Source organism: Crocuta crocuta, unplaced genomic scaffold, assembly GCF_008692635.1.
Source record: "Crocuta crocuta isolate KB4526 unplaced genomic scaffold, BGI_CrCroc_1.0 scaffold273, whole genome shotgun sequence".
Lineage (NCBI taxonomy): Eukaryota > Metazoa > Chordata > Mammalia > Carnivora > Hyaenidae > Crocuta > Crocuta crocuta.
In genome coordinates this window covers 1,228,326-1,247,490 of record NW_027529425.1, presented here as the reverse complement: position 1 = coordinate 1,247,490, position 19,165 = coordinate 1,228,326, and the positions used below count along the sequence as shown (strand labels likewise).

The window sequence follows — 19,165 nt, the reverse complement described above, 5'->3', positions numbered from 1 at the left end:
GGTACTCCAACCACTACTTGCGGTGGCCGCTTACAAAAAGTACAAATAAAACCAGGCCGGAAGTGCGTCACCGACTGCTGCAGCGCCCACCCCTCGCGAGCATTTCCGGGGCCTCTCTAGGCGCCCAGGAGGAGTGAGACCCATCTCGGTGGTTTGCCGTCCTGCCCCTTCCAGAGACACTCTGATGTGTGTGTACCATTCTGGTGGAGCTTATGGTCGTTTAGCTTAACAGAGCTAAATGATACTCTTATTTACAACTCGAATGTAATTTTTTTAACACACTGTGAAAAAAGTTTTGTAAATTTTGTTGTAGGACAAGTTAAAGGTCCGACTATACGATGAGCGGTAAACAGTCATCCATCCATGTGATATTTATACAATAAAGGTTTGTAGAGTTACCTGCTACATGCCAAGGCATCGTGCTCGACACTACAGTTATAAACCTGAGTAGACATCCTCTCTATCCTCAGTCTCCTAAGAGAGTTAAACATTTAAATACTTACAGGATAGGGTGGTGAATGCAATACTTTGACACATATGTATGCACAGTATATTTGTATGACCCAGAGGTGGAAATAATCAGCCATGGTTGATGGGGGAGGGTATAGTGAAAGACTTCACTCAGGAGATTAAAGCTTAAAATGTCTATGTGAGCTGAAGAAATGTTCAAATTAAAAAATAGTTTACATAGGGGTCCCTTGGTGGTTCAGTCAACTACTCTTGATTTGGTTCAGGTCATGACCTCGTGATTGGGTGGGTTGGAGCACTGATTCAGGCTTATGCTGACAGTGTGGAGCCAACTTGGGATTCTCTCTTTCTGCCGCTCGTCATACACATACACTCTCTCTCAAAATAAATAAGCTTAAAAATGTTTTAAAAAATAGGTTAGGTAAATTTACAGGCAACAAATCCCTAATATATTAAATAAACCCCAATAAATCCCTCTGACATTAAGCTTTCCTATGTGCAGCTCCCTTGCAATGTCTCACACTCAGCCATCAAAGCTGCCAAGGATTTTGTCCTCCTTGAAGCTCAACCCTTCTGTTCTATCATTACTCGCCCTCCCTTTTAAATATCAGTATAGACACTGCTGCCACCTTCTCCCTCTTCTTTCCTATGCTTCCCTAGTTTTGACTATATCTGGCATCATATTGAATATACAAATAAAACACTTTCTAAAGAACTTGTAGGTAAAAAACAGGGCATAATTAAAAAAACTTTTTTAATGTTTATTTATTTTTGAGAGAGACAGAGCATGAGCAGGCGAGGAGAAAAGAGAAAGGGAGACACAGAATCCGAAGCAGTCTCCAGGCTCCAAGCTGTTAGCACAGAGCCCAAAGTGGGACTTGAACTCACATACCCAGAGATCATGACCTGACTCCAAGTCTGACACTTAACCAAGTGAACCACCCAGGCACCCCAGTACAAGCATTTTTCATCCCCTCCTAGTAAGGTTGTCTGCTCACCGGCTGATTACCAGTCAGCTTCTGCCTCTGGGTTGTGTGACTATGGCCTCTAATCATGATATACTGCCTCACCTTTAAACAATAATTGAGAAAAGAAAAATAGAGCAAGGACAAATAGATGGGGCCAGGGATAAAATGATAGTACAAGTTGCCTGCTGTAAGCTCCTATGTACTGGCAAAAAGTAGCTCACAATTTGGCTCTGAAAAGCCTCAGCAGCCAATGTAAGAGGAAAACAAGATCAGTTACATGATATGCAGTGTATCTTGGGTAAAAGCAAACTATTAATAGTAGCTTAGGAGAAATCCAGCTATTCTTGATGCCAAGTGGGAAGAGAAATTTCCCATGAATGCCCTGGGAAAGGACCATGTGACATAGCGGACGATATCTTAAGATATCTATAATAAATAAAATTAATGGATTTTAATACCCTTTCAATGTTAGTGCTGATGGTTCAGCCAATTCTTTATGAAACAAAACAGATGAACATAGGGGAAAGTTAAAGAGAGAGAAAGAGGAGGAGGCAATCCATAAGAGATTTTTGACTCTAGAGAACAAACTGAGGGTCACTGAAGGGGAGGTGGTGGGGGATGGGCTAAATGGGTAATGGGCACTTGTGATGAGCACTGGGTGTTGTAAGTGATGAATCACTAAGTTCTACTCCTGAAGCTAATATTACACTATATGTTAACTAACTAAATTTTAAATAAAAATTCAAAATATTAAAAATAAAGAGCTAATTCTGTGAAGGAAGAAAAGCGTATAGTTTAAGTATTCACCTCACTGAAGGTCCAGTTTAATATAAAGACAAAATTCAAAGTGCCTAAAGCAACACTTTCCAGACCTTTTACTGTGCCATGCAGGCTAATGGCTATGTGAAGAGTCCATTTCCAGTACTAACCGGATCATCACTTTTCTCTCCTCTTGATGGCATCTTATTTTGGTACATTGCAAAAATGGCCAAAAAAAGTAAAACAAAATGTATAGAAATACACTTTGCAGTTCCTCCCTTCTAGCAGTGGAGTCTATTTCCCCCACCCTTTGGATTTGGGCAGGTCTTGTGGCTTGCTTTTACCAACAGAATGTGGCAGATGTGAGTTTCAAGCCTGGGTATCAAGAACTTTTGCAATCTCTGGTTTCTTGCTTTTGTAACCGACTACCACCAAGTGAAGAAGTATGAGCTATGCTGCCAGGTGATGGGAAAATGCCTACTAGCACTCCAAGTGACAATCAGCTAATCTCCAGAACCGCTTAGCTCAACCAGCAGCTGAACACAGACAAAAGGAGCCTAACAGAAAAGCCAGCCAGGTAAGTAAGGACCAAATTGTCACCCCACAGAATCATAAGCCTAATAAGTGGTTCCTTTTTTTTTAGGTTGCTAAATTTGGGGTGGTTTGTTACACAACAAAAACTAACAGACATACTTTTAAAAGCCAGTGCAACCCAACTCACCATATTAACAACAACAAAAAAAGATAAAACACTTAGGAATAAACACAATAAGCTATGTGCAAAATACATGAAGAAACTTTAAAACATTCCCAAAGGATCCACAATTAGGCTTTTTTTTCCCCACAAATGGAAAAACCTACCATGTTCTTGGGTAGGAAAATAAACTTTATAAGAATGTCAATTCTCCTTGGGTACCTTAGCGGCTCAGCTGGTCTGACTCTTGACTTCAGCTCAGGTCATGAGCTCATGTTTGGTGAGATTGAGTCCGGCATAGGGCTCCGTGCTGACAACACGAAGCTTGCTTGGTTTTCTTTCTCTCCCTCTCTCTCTCTCTCTCTCTCTCCGCCTTTCCCGTTTGTGTTCACGCACTCGTTCTCTCTAAAAAATACATAAATAACCTTAAAAAAAGGGGGAGGGGAAGGAATGTCAATTCTCCCTAAGTGAATACATATTAAAAATGATCCCAATACAGATTTCTTTCTGGAACTAGAAAAGTTGAATCTAAAGTTAATTTGTAAAAGAACTAAAGAAACAAAAATACTCTGAAGAAAAAACACAACTGGGGGCATTCTCTGTAAGAAGTAGTAAAACCAATTATTAATGTTCAATACATTAAGACCGCATATTATCACATGCATAGACAAATAGACCAATGCAGCAGAACAGAAAATCTAGAAACAGACCACAAAACATGGGGATTTAGTGTATGAAAAAGGCAGCATCACAAATCAATGGGAGGTAAAGACAGTTTTTTTCATAAATGTTGAGACAACTGGGTAAAGGTTCGGAAAAAGATGAAGTTAGATCTATACTTCACACCACACACCATAATTTTGAATGTTCAATGTTCAGACGTGAGAGTACGCAATGTAAACGTAAAGTGAAACTATAGAAATACTACAATCCACCAAACATACCGCAGGGTAAATTTAAGCCTGATACAAAAAAGAGAGATTATTAAGAAGGGCATCCCTCTGGCTAGAGAAACCTGCATGGACGACTCCCCTTCTTCACAGGAACGAGGGGATTCCGACGCCACTCAACCTAGCGGGGAGAGCAACCCACTCAGCCACAATCCTTCTGGGAGGAGGCGGCCAGGGAAACGCCTCCCTGCCCTCCCGCACTCTGATGGGTCCTAGAGTCCAAGGCTGCAAAGAGATCCGCGGCCCAATTGGCTAGTGGGCGTGGCCCGCGCGGGGCTTCCTGGGAGATGTAGGCTCCTAGGACTCCCGGGTTTGATGTCGGAGAGAGGCCCTGTGAGCTCTCCGCCGTGGTGAAAAGGTGGGTGTGTCTGGAGACCGGGTGCGGGCAGAGGCGAGGAATCAGGTGAAGAAAACAAAGGATTTAAAATTAAAGAGAAATTAGTGTTGCGGGCTCTCAGGAAGCGACGAACCTACTTCTAAGTGGGGCGCAGAGCGTTGGGGGTGGGGAGCGCAAGTTCCACGGCCAATCAAACATTAGCAACTGTTGCCTTAGCAACCATTCTGGACAGCTAGGGCCCAGTCCTGTGCCCAGACGCCCAAGGAAAGGGGAGGAGCCCGGGCTGTTTAAATAGCTTTGGGCGCAGGTGGGGAGCAGCTGGCTCCTTTTCCTGCCCCGCCGTAGTGAAGCTAAACCTGCGGTTCGGTGGGCGGGGAACGGCCCAGTCCGGGGAGGCGCCCCAACTCCCTGCCGATTGGCCCACAGCCTCCCCGGGGCGGGGCCTGGGGCGGGCCGCTCCCTCCCTCTGCGAGGCGAGGACCTCCGGGATTCCTAGAGAGGACTCGGAAGTACTCTCGGCGGTGGGATTGATGGCTCGACCCTGTTGGACAGGGAACGCTTGGACTTGCTTACTTCCGGCGAGGAAGTGTTGCGAAGTGTAGGCTTCGGTTTTCTCTCCGTTTTTAGGAAGAAACCTATCTTCCCAACCTTGGCTGCGGGAGCTTGGTCTTCCAGGAGAGCTCCCCGGGACTGGTGCCTTGAGAAAAGAGAATGGGCTTTATATCCAGACTGGGATCCTGTGTCTAACCTTGACCGGGCGTTTTCCGTGTCTATGGGGTCAGGGGTGATTCAGAGGAATATAAGTCCCAATCTTTACTTATAACTCAGCTTCTCTTTGGGACCAATGAAGTTTCCTGTTGGTCCATCGTGCTCTTGTGGCATGAAGGACAGGACTCGTTCTGACTGCTGTAATATTTTTGACCCCTGTTTTAAGTTTGGTCCGTAGAGAAAATGAGAGACTGCGTCTGGACTACTTAGTAGTAAGTCTTGTCATGTTATTTCTATATTTAATGCTCTTCACCATTAAGATTATATTCGGTTAGACCTGATGTCAAAGTTTTATTGCTCTTTACCTTTTTAAAAGAGTTTACTTGTTTATTTTGAGAAAGAGAGGGAGAGTGCATGACTGGAGGAAGGCCAGAGAGAGAGAGAATCCCAAGTAGGCTCCACTCAGCTCCTAGCCGGTCGTCAGGCACCATCTCACAACTGTGAGATCATGACCTGAAATCAAGAGTTGATTAGTAGTAATTTTTGGGGTGCAGTGACGGCTTGTCTATATTTTAAAGTAAATTACTCTGCTGAATGGTCATCTTTAGTAGAGATGACCTCTTTGTCATCTCTTTGCTAATACTGCTTTCTAATATATCAGTAGATTGCACGCTAGTGAAACTGCCCTTCAGAAGATCTTAAAGAACAGAAACCAGATTTGATCTGTGTGACACAGCTAACCTGGAGAGACGTCCCTCTGCGTTGGAATGATAATGACAGAATCTGGGGAAGTTATAGACTTAGACCCTCCCGCTGAGACTTCACAGGAGCAAGAAGACCTTCTAATAGTGAAGGTGGAAGAAGAAGACTGTACCTGGATGCAAGAGTACAACCCTCCAATGTTTGAGACTTTTTACCAGCGCTTCAGGCACTTCCAGTACCATGAGGCATCAGGCCCCCGGGAGGCCCTGAGCCAGCTCCGGGTGCTGTGCTGTGAGTGGCTGAGGCCTGAGCTGCACACCAAGGAGCAGATCCTAGAGCTGCTGGTGCTGGAGCAGTTCCTGACCATCCTACCAGAAGAGTTCCAGACCTGGGTGAGAGAGCATCATCCAGAAAGTGGGGAAGAGGCCGTGGCTGTGGTAGAAAATATACAGAGAGAACTAGAGGAACGCCGACAACAGGTGAGTGGAAGAGGAGACATTAGAGCAATGAGGAAGGAGAGGAAGAGAGTTAAGGTGCTGCTGAGCAGGGGTGAGATCCTTAGTGCTCTGGTGCTTCATTCATATTCTTTTGTTCTCCTGGGATTAGGTACACTGTGGAGATTTCCTGCCACTCCAGCAAAGAGAAGCAATATCCAGTGTGTTAACCTGGAGAAGACAGTCTGCGATTTTATTTACTTTTAAAATTACTGTATTTATCTTTTGATTGACATGATACAAAATTCAAAACGTGCATAAGGTTGTTATGAAAAGTAAGTTTCCTCCCACCTCTCCTTCTCTGGCTCCCTAGTTCTCTTCAGAGGCAGCCACTGTCACCTGATACCTGTATGTCCTTTCAGAGATCTACTTTCTTCTGTATGCATGAATGGACGTGTGGATGATATGCTTTAAAAAACCACAGATGTTTTTAAATCACTGTGTACTTCTGCCTCTTGCCCTTTGCTTGTATCTTGGTTTGTTCCATGTCAGTGCAAACAGACCTGCCTCTCTCTTGGAAACTGCTTATATTCCATCGTGTGGATGGATGTACCATAATTAAACTCCTGCTGAAGGCCATTTAAGTCATTCCTTTGGATTGTTTCTGAATGTAAACGTTGCTACAATGACTGTCCTTTACATTCATTTTTAATTATAGAATAATAAATGCTTAGAAGTCAGATTGTTGGCTCAGAGCCAATGTGCATTTGTAATTTTGACACCTGTTGAGAAATTGCCCTTGGTAGAGGTTATACCATTTTCATTCCCGGATGCGGGGTGTGAGAAATTTTTTGCTCACAGCTTGATCATGTGATGTTACCCAACTTTTTGTCATTGCCAGTCTGAAAGATGCAACATTCCATTTCTGTGCAGTTTTAATATGCATTTCTCATATTATGAGTGAGTTTGACCACAGTGTACTATATCCACATCCAAATATGTATATTTTAAAATTTTTTAAAAATGTTTTATTTCTGAGAGAGAGAGAGACAGCATGAACAGGGGAGGGTCAGAGAGAGAGGGAGTCACAGACTGAAACAGGCTCCAGGCTCTGAACTGGCAGTCAGCACAGAGCCCGACGCGGGGCTCGAACCCACGAACCGTGAGATCGTGACCTGAGCTGAAGTCAGATGCTTAACCGACTGAGCCACCCAGGCGCCCCTATTTTTTAATTTTTTAAAGTTTATTTGTTTTTGAGAGAGAGAGAGCACACACACAAGCAAGGGGAGGGGTAGAGAGAGAGAGGGAGACACAAAATCCAAAGGAAGTTTCCAGGCTCTGACCTGACAGCACAGAGCCTTATACAGGGCTTGAACTAACAAGTTATGAGATCATGACTTGAGCCAAAGTCGGTCATTTAACTGACTGAACCACCCAGGCACCCTAATCATAGTATAGGTTTTATTTTTTTATTTTTATTTTTTATTATTTTTTATTTATTTCTAGGAGAGGGAGAGAGACAGCGTGAGCAGGGGAGGGTCAGAGAGAGAGGGAGATACAGACTCTGAAATAGGCTCCAGGCTCTGAGCTGGCAGTCAGCACAGAGCCCAACGTGGGGCTCGAACCCACGAACCGTGAGATCTTGACCTAAGCGAAAGTCGGACGCTTAACTGACTAAGCCACCCAGGTGCCCCTCATAGTATATGTTTTAAAGGGCTATGAGTGTCCTCTTTTTTTTCCTTTTTGAAAATTAAGCTGTGCACCCAATATGGGGTTTGAACTTACAACCCCAAGTTCAAGAGTCACATGCTCCACCGACTGAGCCAGCCAGGCACTCTGGCTGTGTACTCTTTTTTGTGAGTTATCTATTTACATTATTTGTTTTTTCTTTTAATGTTTTGTTTATTTTTGAGAGAGAGATAGAGACAGCATGAGCAGGGGAGGATCAGAGAGAGAGGGAGACACAGAATCTGAAACAGGCTCCAGGCTCCGAGCTAGCTGTCAGCACAGAGCCTGACATGGGGCTCGAACCCATGAACCATGAGCTCATGATCTGAGCTGAAGTCGGATGCTCTACCGACTGAGCCACCCAGGCACCCCACATTATTTACCTATTTGAAAAAGTAAGCACTGTGTCTGTCATCTGAGGTGCAAGTTTATTTTTCCACTTTGTTGTTTATCTTTGTTTATGGAGAATTTTGCTTTGCCAGGGTTTTTTATTTTTATGTAGTCTGTTTATATCTTTTAGTTTATGGTTTCTGGGTTTTGTGCCATACTTAGAAAGGCCTTCTCCACTACAATATCATAAGAAAATTTTCTAATCGTCTCTTCTCCCGTTAAAAAATTTTTTTGGTGCACAGTGTTCAGTATGGTTACAACTTTTTTCTACCAGATGTCTGTCTGGTTGTCCCAGAAACTTGTAGAGTAATCCCTTTTTTCCTCTCTTTAATTAAAATGCTGTCTTTATTACATACCAAATTTCTAAATGCATTTGCGGCTACTTATGGTCTTTTTTTTTTTTTTTAATGTTTTATTTATTTCTAGGAGAGAGAGAGAGACAGCGTGAGCAGGGCAGGGTCAGAGAGAGAGGGAGTCACAGACTGATACAGGCTCCAGGCTCTGAGCTGGCAGTCAGCACAGAGCCCGACGCGGGGCTCGAACCCATGAACTGCGAGATCATGACCTAAGCGAAAGTCGGACGCTTAACCGACTAAGCCACCCAGGCGCCCCTTTTTTTAAATATTTGAGAGAGAGAGCACAAGTGAGCGTGGACACATGTGAACAGGGGAGGGGCAGAGAGAAGAATCCAGAGAATCCCAAGCAGGATCCATGCTCTCAGTGCAGAGCCCTATGCGGGGCTCAAACCCATGAACCATGAGATCACAGCCTGAGCCGAAATCAATAGTTAGATGCTTAACTGACTGAGCCACCCAGGCACCCCTGGGTCTACTTATTGTATTTTAATACTGTTTTGTTGATCTTATTATCTGTTCACCTACCAGTATTTTAATTACTTGAGCTCTGTAAAGGGTTTTGATATGTGATAGGGCTACCTTTCTTCCAAATGTTTTCAATATTTTCTTTTTTCCTTATGAACTTTAGAATTACTAATGTAGTTTTCACCGCTCCAAAAATCCTGTTGTTTTATTGTTGTTGTTGTTGGGGTTGCAGTAAATCCTATATTAATTTAGGAAAAATTGATATCTTTTTTTGAGTATTGTTTTAGTGTTTATTTTATTTTTGAGAGCACATAAGCAGCGGAGGGGTACAGACAGAGAGGGAGACATAGAATCTGAAGCAGGCTCCAGGCTCCGCACCAGAGCCTGACGTGAGGCTCAAGCCTACGAACCGTGAGACCATGACTTGAGCAGAAGTCAGACACTCAACCGAAGGAGCCACCCAGGTGCTCCTAGAGAGGATTGATATCTTTATGTTGTTACATCATCTTGTCTTTTCTTACTCATTTAACTTGACTCTCTACCTTCTTGTTGCTGGGGTCGCACTCTCTTAAGCTTTAATTTCTTATTATTGTTAGAGCAAAGAAACAATCATGAAACCTTAGGTCACAAGAATTTGAAGCTAATTAAATTTCTGTCATTCTTCAGAATCACTGCACATTGATGTGAGATCCCAATTTCATTACTCTTTATGTCTGGATAAGGGCTACTTTAACATTTCAGATCATTCTCAAGCTCTTCAGGTGGTTCAGCTCACTCCATGAGGCAAGTGGGTAGCAGAGGGCGTTGCTACTGACCATCAGCCAGACCCTTGGCTATACCAGACATCCTCCAGATGGGAATGTCAGAATCTTTCTGTTGCTTCCATCAGTACAGAAAGTAAAAGTTCATGGTGACATTTAGTTGCTTCTTTTTTAAGCCTAATTTGGGACACTAATAAACAAACTTTCTCCTGCTTTTTTGTAGTAATAGATATTCAAAAATACACTTAAAAACAAGAAGTATTAAGTAGAAGATTTACAGCAGATATGTGCATTTACCGCTCGTTGTGATATGCAGCCCATCTTTGGAAGAGACACAGAGAAAAATAATTTCTTAGTAGTATCAGGGATTTGAGGCCCATAGAAGGGATTTTCTTAAGGGCCTCATGGCTCCCTTTGTTTGCCTTTCACTCTGCCTGCTGTCTGTGTCCTCAACATTGTTCCCCAGCTCTATCTCCAGGCGGTTACCGTCTCTGGCAGGCTCTTTTCCTAGGCTTTAAACTTTACCCTCCTCCTTGGTTTGTGTCCTAGTCTCAGGAGACCTGAAGGGCTGCTTTGCTTCTTTGGTGCTGATGTGCCCTTTGACATACTTGGCATCATCTTAACTCTTATTCTGAATGGGTCCACGAGGACACAAAAACTTCCATGCAGAACGATCTTCGCCACAACTGTTTTGCAGCTGCCTCTTAACATAACTCCTGTACCACATTTTGCCAGTGCTAGGAGGGTTAAAATTTAAAGTGCTTTGAAACATAAGGGAGGAGGTGAGGGTGGTGGCAATTCTGTCTCAGTGCAGGATCTTATTACCTGCTAGGATGCTGCTGAGCTAGTAACTTCCAGAAAAGACAGATTGTGGGTTGTGGCAGAGTAACTGCGTGTCCCCTAGGGTCGAGCAAGAGTCCAGAACAGAAACTTGGAGTACTTACTTAGTACGCTGGACAGGAACCAGCTCTTGTCTTAGTGTTGGTCTGTCCTACTTGAACCTGGCCTGCTAAGGAACTGAGTGTGGCTTCCCGAGTCCTATATTGACTTTGATAACCTCGCTTCCCACTTCTCTCCCCTCTTCAGTAAACTTGACCTACCCTGGCCTTTTTATGGCACCTTGACCATATCAGACACCTATTTTCTGCCTGAGTGTCTTTGCTTATGTTCTCTCTGCCCGGAACACTTCTTACTTTTTCCCTGACAGGCTTCTTTTGCCCTGTAGGTGTTTACTTCAGTGGCACTTTGTCAGACAAGCCTTCCTTGGCCACTTTTTCTAAAGTAGGTCTCATCTGTTATATCTTATGGCACTACTTTCTTCTCCTTTCCAACATGTAACAGTTTGCAGTTATGCATTTATTTGTGCCTTGATGTGTTTAATGGAAGTCATCTTTGACTAGAAAGAAACTGTTTGTTAAGCTACTATGTAATCAGTGCTTGGCTGGTTGCAGATGCACATTAAATATTTGGCAAAGAGTGAATAGTATGAATTTACTAGATTCTTTCTTAGCCCTCTCTGCAGTGTGCTGATTGGTGTGGTTGTGCTTGTCAGATTGTGGTGTGTCCCGAAGTGCTTCCTCAGAAGATGGTGCCACCTGGAGTTGTGCAGGAATCCCTCAGCCACCAGCTCCTGTCCATGGACCCCCCGTCTGAACAGGAGCCACAGAAGCCTCATCTTCTGGAGGAAAATGGTGAGGAGATATGATTCAGTGGAACAGATATGGCTAGAGAGTGAGCTTCCTGGCTTTATGGGTAAGCAGTATCTGTATGAGTGAGACTTCTGGCTGGGCGGCCTTTCTGCCATCAGCAGGATTGGGAGGTTGGGAAGGGCTGGATACCCAGAATCGAGTCCCTGGCATACAGAGAGAGGTCAGCTTGCAGGATGGCTAGGATGTGGTTCTGTTCGAAAGTTGTAATGCAGATGATGACAGCTCTAAGTACAGGTACTGTCAGATCCACAGAAGTTTTTTTACAAGTTTTATACTTGTTTTACAAAAGTTTCCCAACTCTCCACACACGTTTTGTTATCTCACTGCTTATGTAAGAACGGCTCTCCAGTTCCTAATTGCAGTCATTCATTTCTGGCTGCTCATTCACCACCTTGAAATTTTATTTCAAGCAGTTGCTTACAGTGACCTTTAGGGCCTTTGTTCTCTCCGTGTCTTTCTCTCCTTCCCTCCCCCACCTCTTGATTTTATTAACTTGTATTAGAAGGAAGAAAAGTGAACTGTTAAGTATCTTATTTATGATGGAATATGTCCACAGGTCTATAACCCTAATCAGAAACTCTTGCTATCAGATATATTTTAGGATTCAGAAATTTTCCGATTTAGTAAGGGAATATGATTTATATACCATACATTACAGTACTGACAGGATTTGAGGTGGGACTCCACAATCACACACATTAATATTTCGCCAGTGAAATGTATGCATATTTACAGTAAGAGGATTAAATCAAAACTTTAAATAGCTTCACATAAGTTCTGGTCAGGTTTTGCTGTCAAATTGGTTCAATGTCTACCTTACTGAAAGGAAGGCCTTTGGGATTTCAGAATTGTGGAGAAAGCGTCATGAACCTGTATTTCCAGGTTTGGCCTCAGGCTTTCTTCTAGGCTTCCTCTAGTGGTCAGGTCTTTCACATCACCTGCTCCATGGCCCTGACCTTTTCCAGATTTCCTTTCACTGTGGTAGTAATAATAGAAGGGGCAGGAGCAGCAATTACTTATATAGTGTTTACTATGTGTCCGCAAGTATTCCAACCGCTTTGCTTGTGGGAGCTTGTTAAACTCTCACTGTACTAGAAAAAGTAGTCTTCACCATTTACCATCTGGCGCCAATGAATCCTTTTTATTATATATACACATACACACACACACACACACCTATATATACACACTTACGTATGTATATATGTCATTTTATGGATCATTTACAAAAGAATCAAAGGCTAATAAAAAATAATTTTAAGGAAATTTTAATAAGAATTAAACCTTTTTATATCAAGTACATTTTGGTAATAGAAACACCATAAAAAATGAAAGATCACTGTTACACAATACTATCCCTTTAGCGAAATGAATACTATCCCGTTAGCAAAATGGGATGGTCCAGAGTCTTGTTGCAAAATCTTGGCCTCATGAAGTCCTTCCTGTTGAATAATTCACTGGATGAGAATGTCCTACTTCCTTTTCAAAATTAGAAATCTAGTGTATATCGTTGATTCTTATGTTTGAAGAAAGTTATCTCCGATAGTATTTGTAGACTCCTTCGAAGATTCCCCATATGGATTCAGTTTCATCATCATTGTGTAGAGTGCATTGCTCTGTTCTTTATATTGTCTTCTTACCTCATCTACTAAAAGTGAAATGTTATCTGCTGCGCATTTTCTTTTCTTTGCTGATGTGGGTGGAAAATGAAAAATTCTGAATTCTCAGTCATTCTCAGTGAGAACTAAAAACAGGCGTCAGCAGTCTCATACCTTCTTGAAGATGGTGTAAAACCCTTGGCAGTGAATTTAATACTTGGAGAATAGTGAAGAGGATGATTTATTTCACTATTACATCCTCCTAAGTATCTCTTTTATTCTCCTCTATTTTCTCATTATTTTAGTTTTTTATGCTATCATTGGAATAATTAATGAGTAATTTTTAGTAAACATGCAGTAATTCCTAGGATGATGAATTAGAAAAATGTGATACAGGAAAAATAAGATCACTCGGATCTCAAAATGTATGCTAAGTGTAGAAGAGTCCAATGGATCCATATAGAAATTACAAGACAGAATGAGATTTATTCTATTTTTTAATAATACTAAGATAAATTTTCATTTTGTTCTTCAGAAGATCTCTAAGGAAATAAAAGTCATGTAATTCTAGTCTTTAAATATAATTAAAACTGTTCAAAAAAGAAACCTCCAACCCCAAATTGTGTCTGATACACCTAGTTGATATTCCAAGGGTTAATGCTTGGAATCCCAGTGGAATAGCTACGACTGTTATCCTCATGTTAGAAATTAAGCAGCTGAGGCCTAGAAAGGTTAGGTAATTCTTTCAAGGTCACAAAACTGTTAAGTGGCAGAGCTGGAATTCTAACCCCAGCAGTCAGCTCCAAATTTATACTTTTACCTTCCTGAGCTGGGCTACCCTTACCTTTCCATGAGTCCCTCCCAGGTGCAGACTCCTGTCCTCCGGAAATACTGTTTTACACTGGCAGAGTCTCATCACACCTCTTTTCTAAGAGCTGCTTCTCTCCTCTACCCTGTTAGCCAGACCCAGTGTCTTTTTTCCTTTTTTTTTTTTTTTTTGGCCAGTGTCTGCCTTCTGACGAAATTGCTAGGTTTGTTTTGGTTTTTGATTTTTATACACTGGAGAGGGCTAGGTTCCTTGTGCCTTTGAGAGCACCAAGGGCTGGTTTCCTGGCCCTGGGACTAGGTTGAGCTTGAGAGGAACAAAGTCATTTGCTTAAAAGCTAAAGAAACAGGAGGTTTCACAGAAACTTCGTAAAAATAAGTGGAGTTGTTTGGAATGTAATTATTATAATTATTCCAATTGTAATACTCAAAATCAAAATTACTGGTTGAGTACAGACTACATTCATCTCTTTCTTCGAGTCTTACTTTGACTCTTTAGCCACACTTCTGGTTTCAGATGCCATCTCAGTGTCCAGCTTTCATCTCTTAATCATCTCCTTTTTGCGTCATTGCTTATTACTTCCTAGTTCTTGGGCAGAAGCAAGCTGCATAAGCACGTACATCTTTAGGACCCGGGCAGCCATAGTAGTGTCTAAACTGTCAGGCTAGGGGTGCCTGGTGGCTCAGTCGGTTAAGCGTCCGACTTAGGCTCAGGTCATGATCTCATGGTTCGTGGGTTCAAGTCCCGTGTCGGGCTCTGTGCTGACAGCTCGCTCAGAGCCTGGAGGCTGCTTTTGATTCTGTCTCCCTCTCTCTCTGACCCTCCCCTGCTCACGCTGTCTCTCTCTTTCTCAGAAATAAATAAAAAACATTAAAAAAAAAAAGCTGTCAGGCTAAAGGTTAATACTAGGTGGATCTGTCCAAATCAGGGCATACATAGACAATGAGATCCTATGCACCATGACACCTATGCATCTCAAGACAAAGAACAAGCAGAGGTGACGACGGGGTCAGAAGGTCACTACCATCTAGAGATCAGAACCTCAAGACATTGCACATACAATTCACTCTGCCTGGAAACACCCTCAACACCCTAACCATCCTCTCCCACCCCCTACTTCCCAGAGTCACTTCTGTCGAAAGGCTTTCCTGATGCTCCCACCTCTTGCTCTCCAATCTGTAGGTACCCTGCCTCCATGCTTCTATGGGAACTTGGGTGAATTTCAAGTATAATACTCTTACCCTGTGCTGGAATTAAGGCTTATGTATCTGCATTCCCCAGTAGAGAGTGAAGTCTTTGGAAGGCAAGAATTGTTTTCTGCCTATTCTTATAACACACGACTTAGTACATACTAAATGGCTATCAGTCAACCATGGTAACTTCTCGAAGGAAGAGAATGTGGGCTAAGGCCTTGCTGATGAAAGCAATGGCCCAGGAGCAGCGCCAGCATACTTTTGTTAGAAGTGCAGAATACGGGGGCCACTTCAGAACTGCTGAGCCATATCTGCCCTGTACCAAGACCTCCAGGTGATTTTGTTTGCACATTAAAATTTGAGAAACCCTGAGCTCTCGCTAGTGTTTCAGCTTCATGAAGATATGGAACTGGTTATTCTTTGAGGTGACTAGATTTGATGTTGCCAGAGAAGATTGCATCCTTATAGGTGAATAGCACAGTCTGAGGTTGCCAGCAGGGATTAGCCTGACCAGAGCAGGGGGTTCTGATGTTTGCAGGGGAGGGTGAGTGTTGTTAGGTGTGGGAGGTGCTACAATGTAGAGGTTCCTGAGAGACAAGTGGAAACATTTAGCCTTGCTGCAGCAGGGCCCTGTTGAAGATTCTGGAGCAAAAGTGGAACATGCTGGCAATTGGAACTGGGCAAAGATATTCTCACTGACACCTCTTTTTCTCCCCCCTCAGCCCTACCTGCTCTCCAAGTTCCTCCCCTTCCCCTGAAGGACAGCCAGGAGCTGACAGCCTCACTTCTCTCAGCTGGGTCCCAGGTGAGCTGGCGTCCTAGTGCCCGCAGTGAGGACCCGTGTCTATTCTTGGATAAGGAGCTGTCCTAATCCTGACTTTTTATCAGAAGTTCTGTCTCTCACTACAGACCGGGCCCATCTTGGGTTCCTACTTGAATGTTTCTTTCCGTTCCATCCCATGCTCCCCTCTCTTTTTCCAAACACAGTCCCTCCTCTGTTTTTTCCCTTCATGCTCCCACTTCTTCCCCTCACTCCAAATTTGCACATAGGGAATGGGAATTTAGTGGAGATCTCATGTTTCAGAAGTTGGTGAAAATTGAAGATGTGGCTGATGTGGCTGTATCCTTCATCCTGGAGGAATGGGGACATTTGGACCAGTCTCAGAAGTCCCTCTATAGGGATGACAGGAAGGAGAATTATGGGAGTATTCCTTCCATGGGTAAGAATTATTTCATCTGCATGGATTAGGACATCTTCATTTTGTTACAAAGAATATTTCTGGCACATCGTATAAAAGCATGTATGTTTTAATTACTGTGACTTTATTTATTTATTTTTTCTGTAAAANTAAGAGAGAGAGAGACAGAGCATGAGTAGAGGAGGGGCAGAGAGAGAAGGAGACACAGAATCTGAAGCAGGTTCCAGGTTATGAGCTGTCAGCACAGAGCCCAATGTGGGGCTTGAACTCACGAACTCTGAGACCATGACCTGAGCGGAAGTCGGACGCTCAACCAACTAAGCCACCCAGGCGCCCAACATTCCCTTTTTTTTTTTCTTATTTAGCTTATTCTGATTATTTCCATCATAATTAGGGTATGATTGAAATCTGATGATACTTGGGGGATAGTATTTACAATCCAGCAAATGTTCTCTTTTTAGTGCTTTAAAATAAGAGAGCTGAACACTAACTGGTTAGGGTTTTAACAGATTTGTAGTAGTTATTGTATTCTGTTCCTTGACAAATTGAATAATTCCAGCTGAATAATTCTCACTTGAGAAAACATCTCAGACTTTGCTGAATAACCATTTATTAGAGTATATTTGACCCTTGAACAACACAGGGTTAGAGGTGCCCACCCCCCATACAGTTGAAAGTCTGAATATAACTTCTACTTTTTTTGTTGTTTTAATTTTTAACATGTATTTATTTTTGAGAGAGAGAAAGAGCAGGGAAGGGGCAGAGAGAGAGAGAGAGGGAGACACAGAATCTGAAGCAGGCTCCAGGCTCCAAGCTATCAGCACAGAGCCTGACATGGGGCTCGAATCCACGAACCATGAGATCATGACCTGAGCCGAACCGAAGTCAGTTGCTTAACTGACTGACCCACCCAGGCGCCCCTCTGAATATAACTTCTAACTCCCCCAAAACTCAACTACTCAGAGCCTACTGCTGACCTGAAGCCTTACCTCATAATTTATGTGTCATATACTGTGTTTACTTAAGTGAAAGTAAGCCAGAGAAAAGAAAATGTTATTAAAATCATAAGGAAGAAGAAATACATTCAGAGTCTGTATTTATCAAGAGGAATCCACGTGTAAGTAGACCTGCATGGTTCAAACGTGTTGTTCAGGGGCATACTGAAGGTATTACACTAACTTTTCTCCAAGGCGTGTGGGTGGCTAGTTGTTCACTCCATTACCATCCTCAGATAACTGGTGCCCATTTCATGATGTTCACCTTGACATCTATATTTTACATGTCCCATCCCTTCTTGAATTTTGAGTGCCAAATGAGGTTTCAAACCTGTTTCTAAATGACGATCCTGGAAACTGATATTCATTTATGCTGCCTAGGAGCAATTATAAAAATCTCAGCACTGTGGCAAACATTTTGGAACTTAGGGCTTTTAGCTTCTTTTGAATGTTCTTTGAAGGTTCTTCTTTTAGAAGAACCACTATATATCAAGCACTCTGGCACACTTTAGAAGAGAGACATAATAATGCCAAATTTCCTTTTTTTAAACGTTTATATATTTAAGTAATATTTACACCCAGTGTGGGGCTCACACCCATGACTCTGAGATCAAGAGTTGTACCATCCTCTGACTGAGCCAGCTAGGCACCCCATATAATGCCATTTCTTTTGAAAAGCATTATACCAGTTTACATTGTTCTAAAGGTTCTAGTTCACTTACAGGCTTTTATTTAAAAAATAAAATTGGAGTGCCTGGGTGGCTCAGTCACTTAGGCGTCTGCCTTTGGTTCAGGTCATGATCTCATGGTTTGTGGATTTGAGCGCTACATCTCAGCTGTCTGCACGGAGCCTGCTTCAGTCCCTCTATCCCCATCTCTCTCTGTCCCTCCCCCGCTTGCACACATGTGCTCTCTCTCTCAAAAATAAATAAAAACTTTAAAAAAAAATAGATGAAAAGCAAAATTGACTTCTGCTCTTTTAAGTTTTCCATTTTTTCTAATGCTAGTGATATGTATTTGTATTTCTTTGTTTTTTTTTTTTTTAATGTTTTATTTATTTTTAGGAGAGAGAGAGAGAGACAGTGTGAGCAGGGGAGGGTCAGAGAGAGAGGGAGTCACAGACTGAAACAGGCTCCAGGCTCTGAACTGGCAGTCAGCACAGAGCCCGACGCGGGGCTCGAACCCACGAACCGTGAGATCATGACCCAAGCGAAAGTCGGAAGCTTAACCGACTAAGCCACCCAGGCGCCCCTGTATTTGTATTTCTTTGACTTATTTGTACCAGCCCTCTGCAGCTTTATCTGTTCGCATCTTAGTGGGGGTGTTTCATCTCAAGGAATTATTTATGCAGCACAGATGTTACATGTAATGCAGATACTTTTTCAGTCTCTTTTTAAATTAATTTCAAATGCCTCACTTGTCTAATTTCAGTCTGGTAGTATCATTTTATCTTTTTCAGTTACTTTGCAGGCATTAATGGGTTTCAGGGTTTCAGTACTTGATACTGTTCTTTTTAATACCATTCTCCCAAGGAGTTTCCTGATTTTTTAAAAAATCTATTTGTTCATTACAACATATTTATAGTAATATTCTTCTACATTAAGAACATGCTTGATGATTTCTGCCTCTTTAATAACATCTCTGGGGGTGCCTGGGTGGCTCAGTTGGTTAAGTGTCCAGCCTTGGCTCAGGTCATGATCTTGCAGTTTGTGCGTTCGAGCCCTGCATCAGGCTGTGTGCTGACGGCTCAGAACCTGGAGCCTACTTCGGATTCTGTGTCTCCTCTCTCTGCCCCTCTTGTGCTTGTGATCTGTCTGTCTCTCAAAAATAAATAAATGGTAAAAAAAAAATTTTTTTTAAATAACATCTCTGGAAGGCCAAATTACATTATTTTCACACCTGTGTGTTCCTGATAGCATTGAGAA

At 42.6% G+C, this 19,165-nt stretch overlaps 1 protein-coding gene across 6 annotated transcripts in view; it reads left to right on the top strand.

Annotated features, from left to right (window-relative positions):
- The first annotated feature begins 4,141 nt into the window (after positions 1–4,141).
- The window catches only part of ZKSCAN5 (zinc finger with KRAB and SCAN domains 5), a 24,163-nt gene continuing 9,139 nt past the window's right edge, over positions 4,142–19,165 (top strand). Inside the window, exons 1-5 of one of the 6 annotated variants that reach the window (XM_077758679.1) lie at positions 4,142–4,197; positions 5,546–6,065; positions 11,273–11,411; positions 15,769–15,851; positions 16,131–16,266. In XM_077758679.1, the coding sequence (XP_077614805.1) occupies positions 5,652–6,065; positions 11,273–11,411; positions 15,769–15,851; positions 16,131–16,266 (772 nt within the window). In that variant the 5' untranslated portion in view covers positions 4,142–4,197; positions 5,546–5,651. Of the gene's footprint in view, positions 4,198–4,733; positions 5,157–5,545; positions 6,066–6,284; positions 6,356–11,272; positions 11,412–15,768; positions 15,852–16,130; positions 16,267–19,165 lie in introns of those variants that run through there. The other 5 variants (XM_077758678.1, XM_077758677.1, XM_077758680.1 and 2 more) reach the window with 5 other exon arrangements.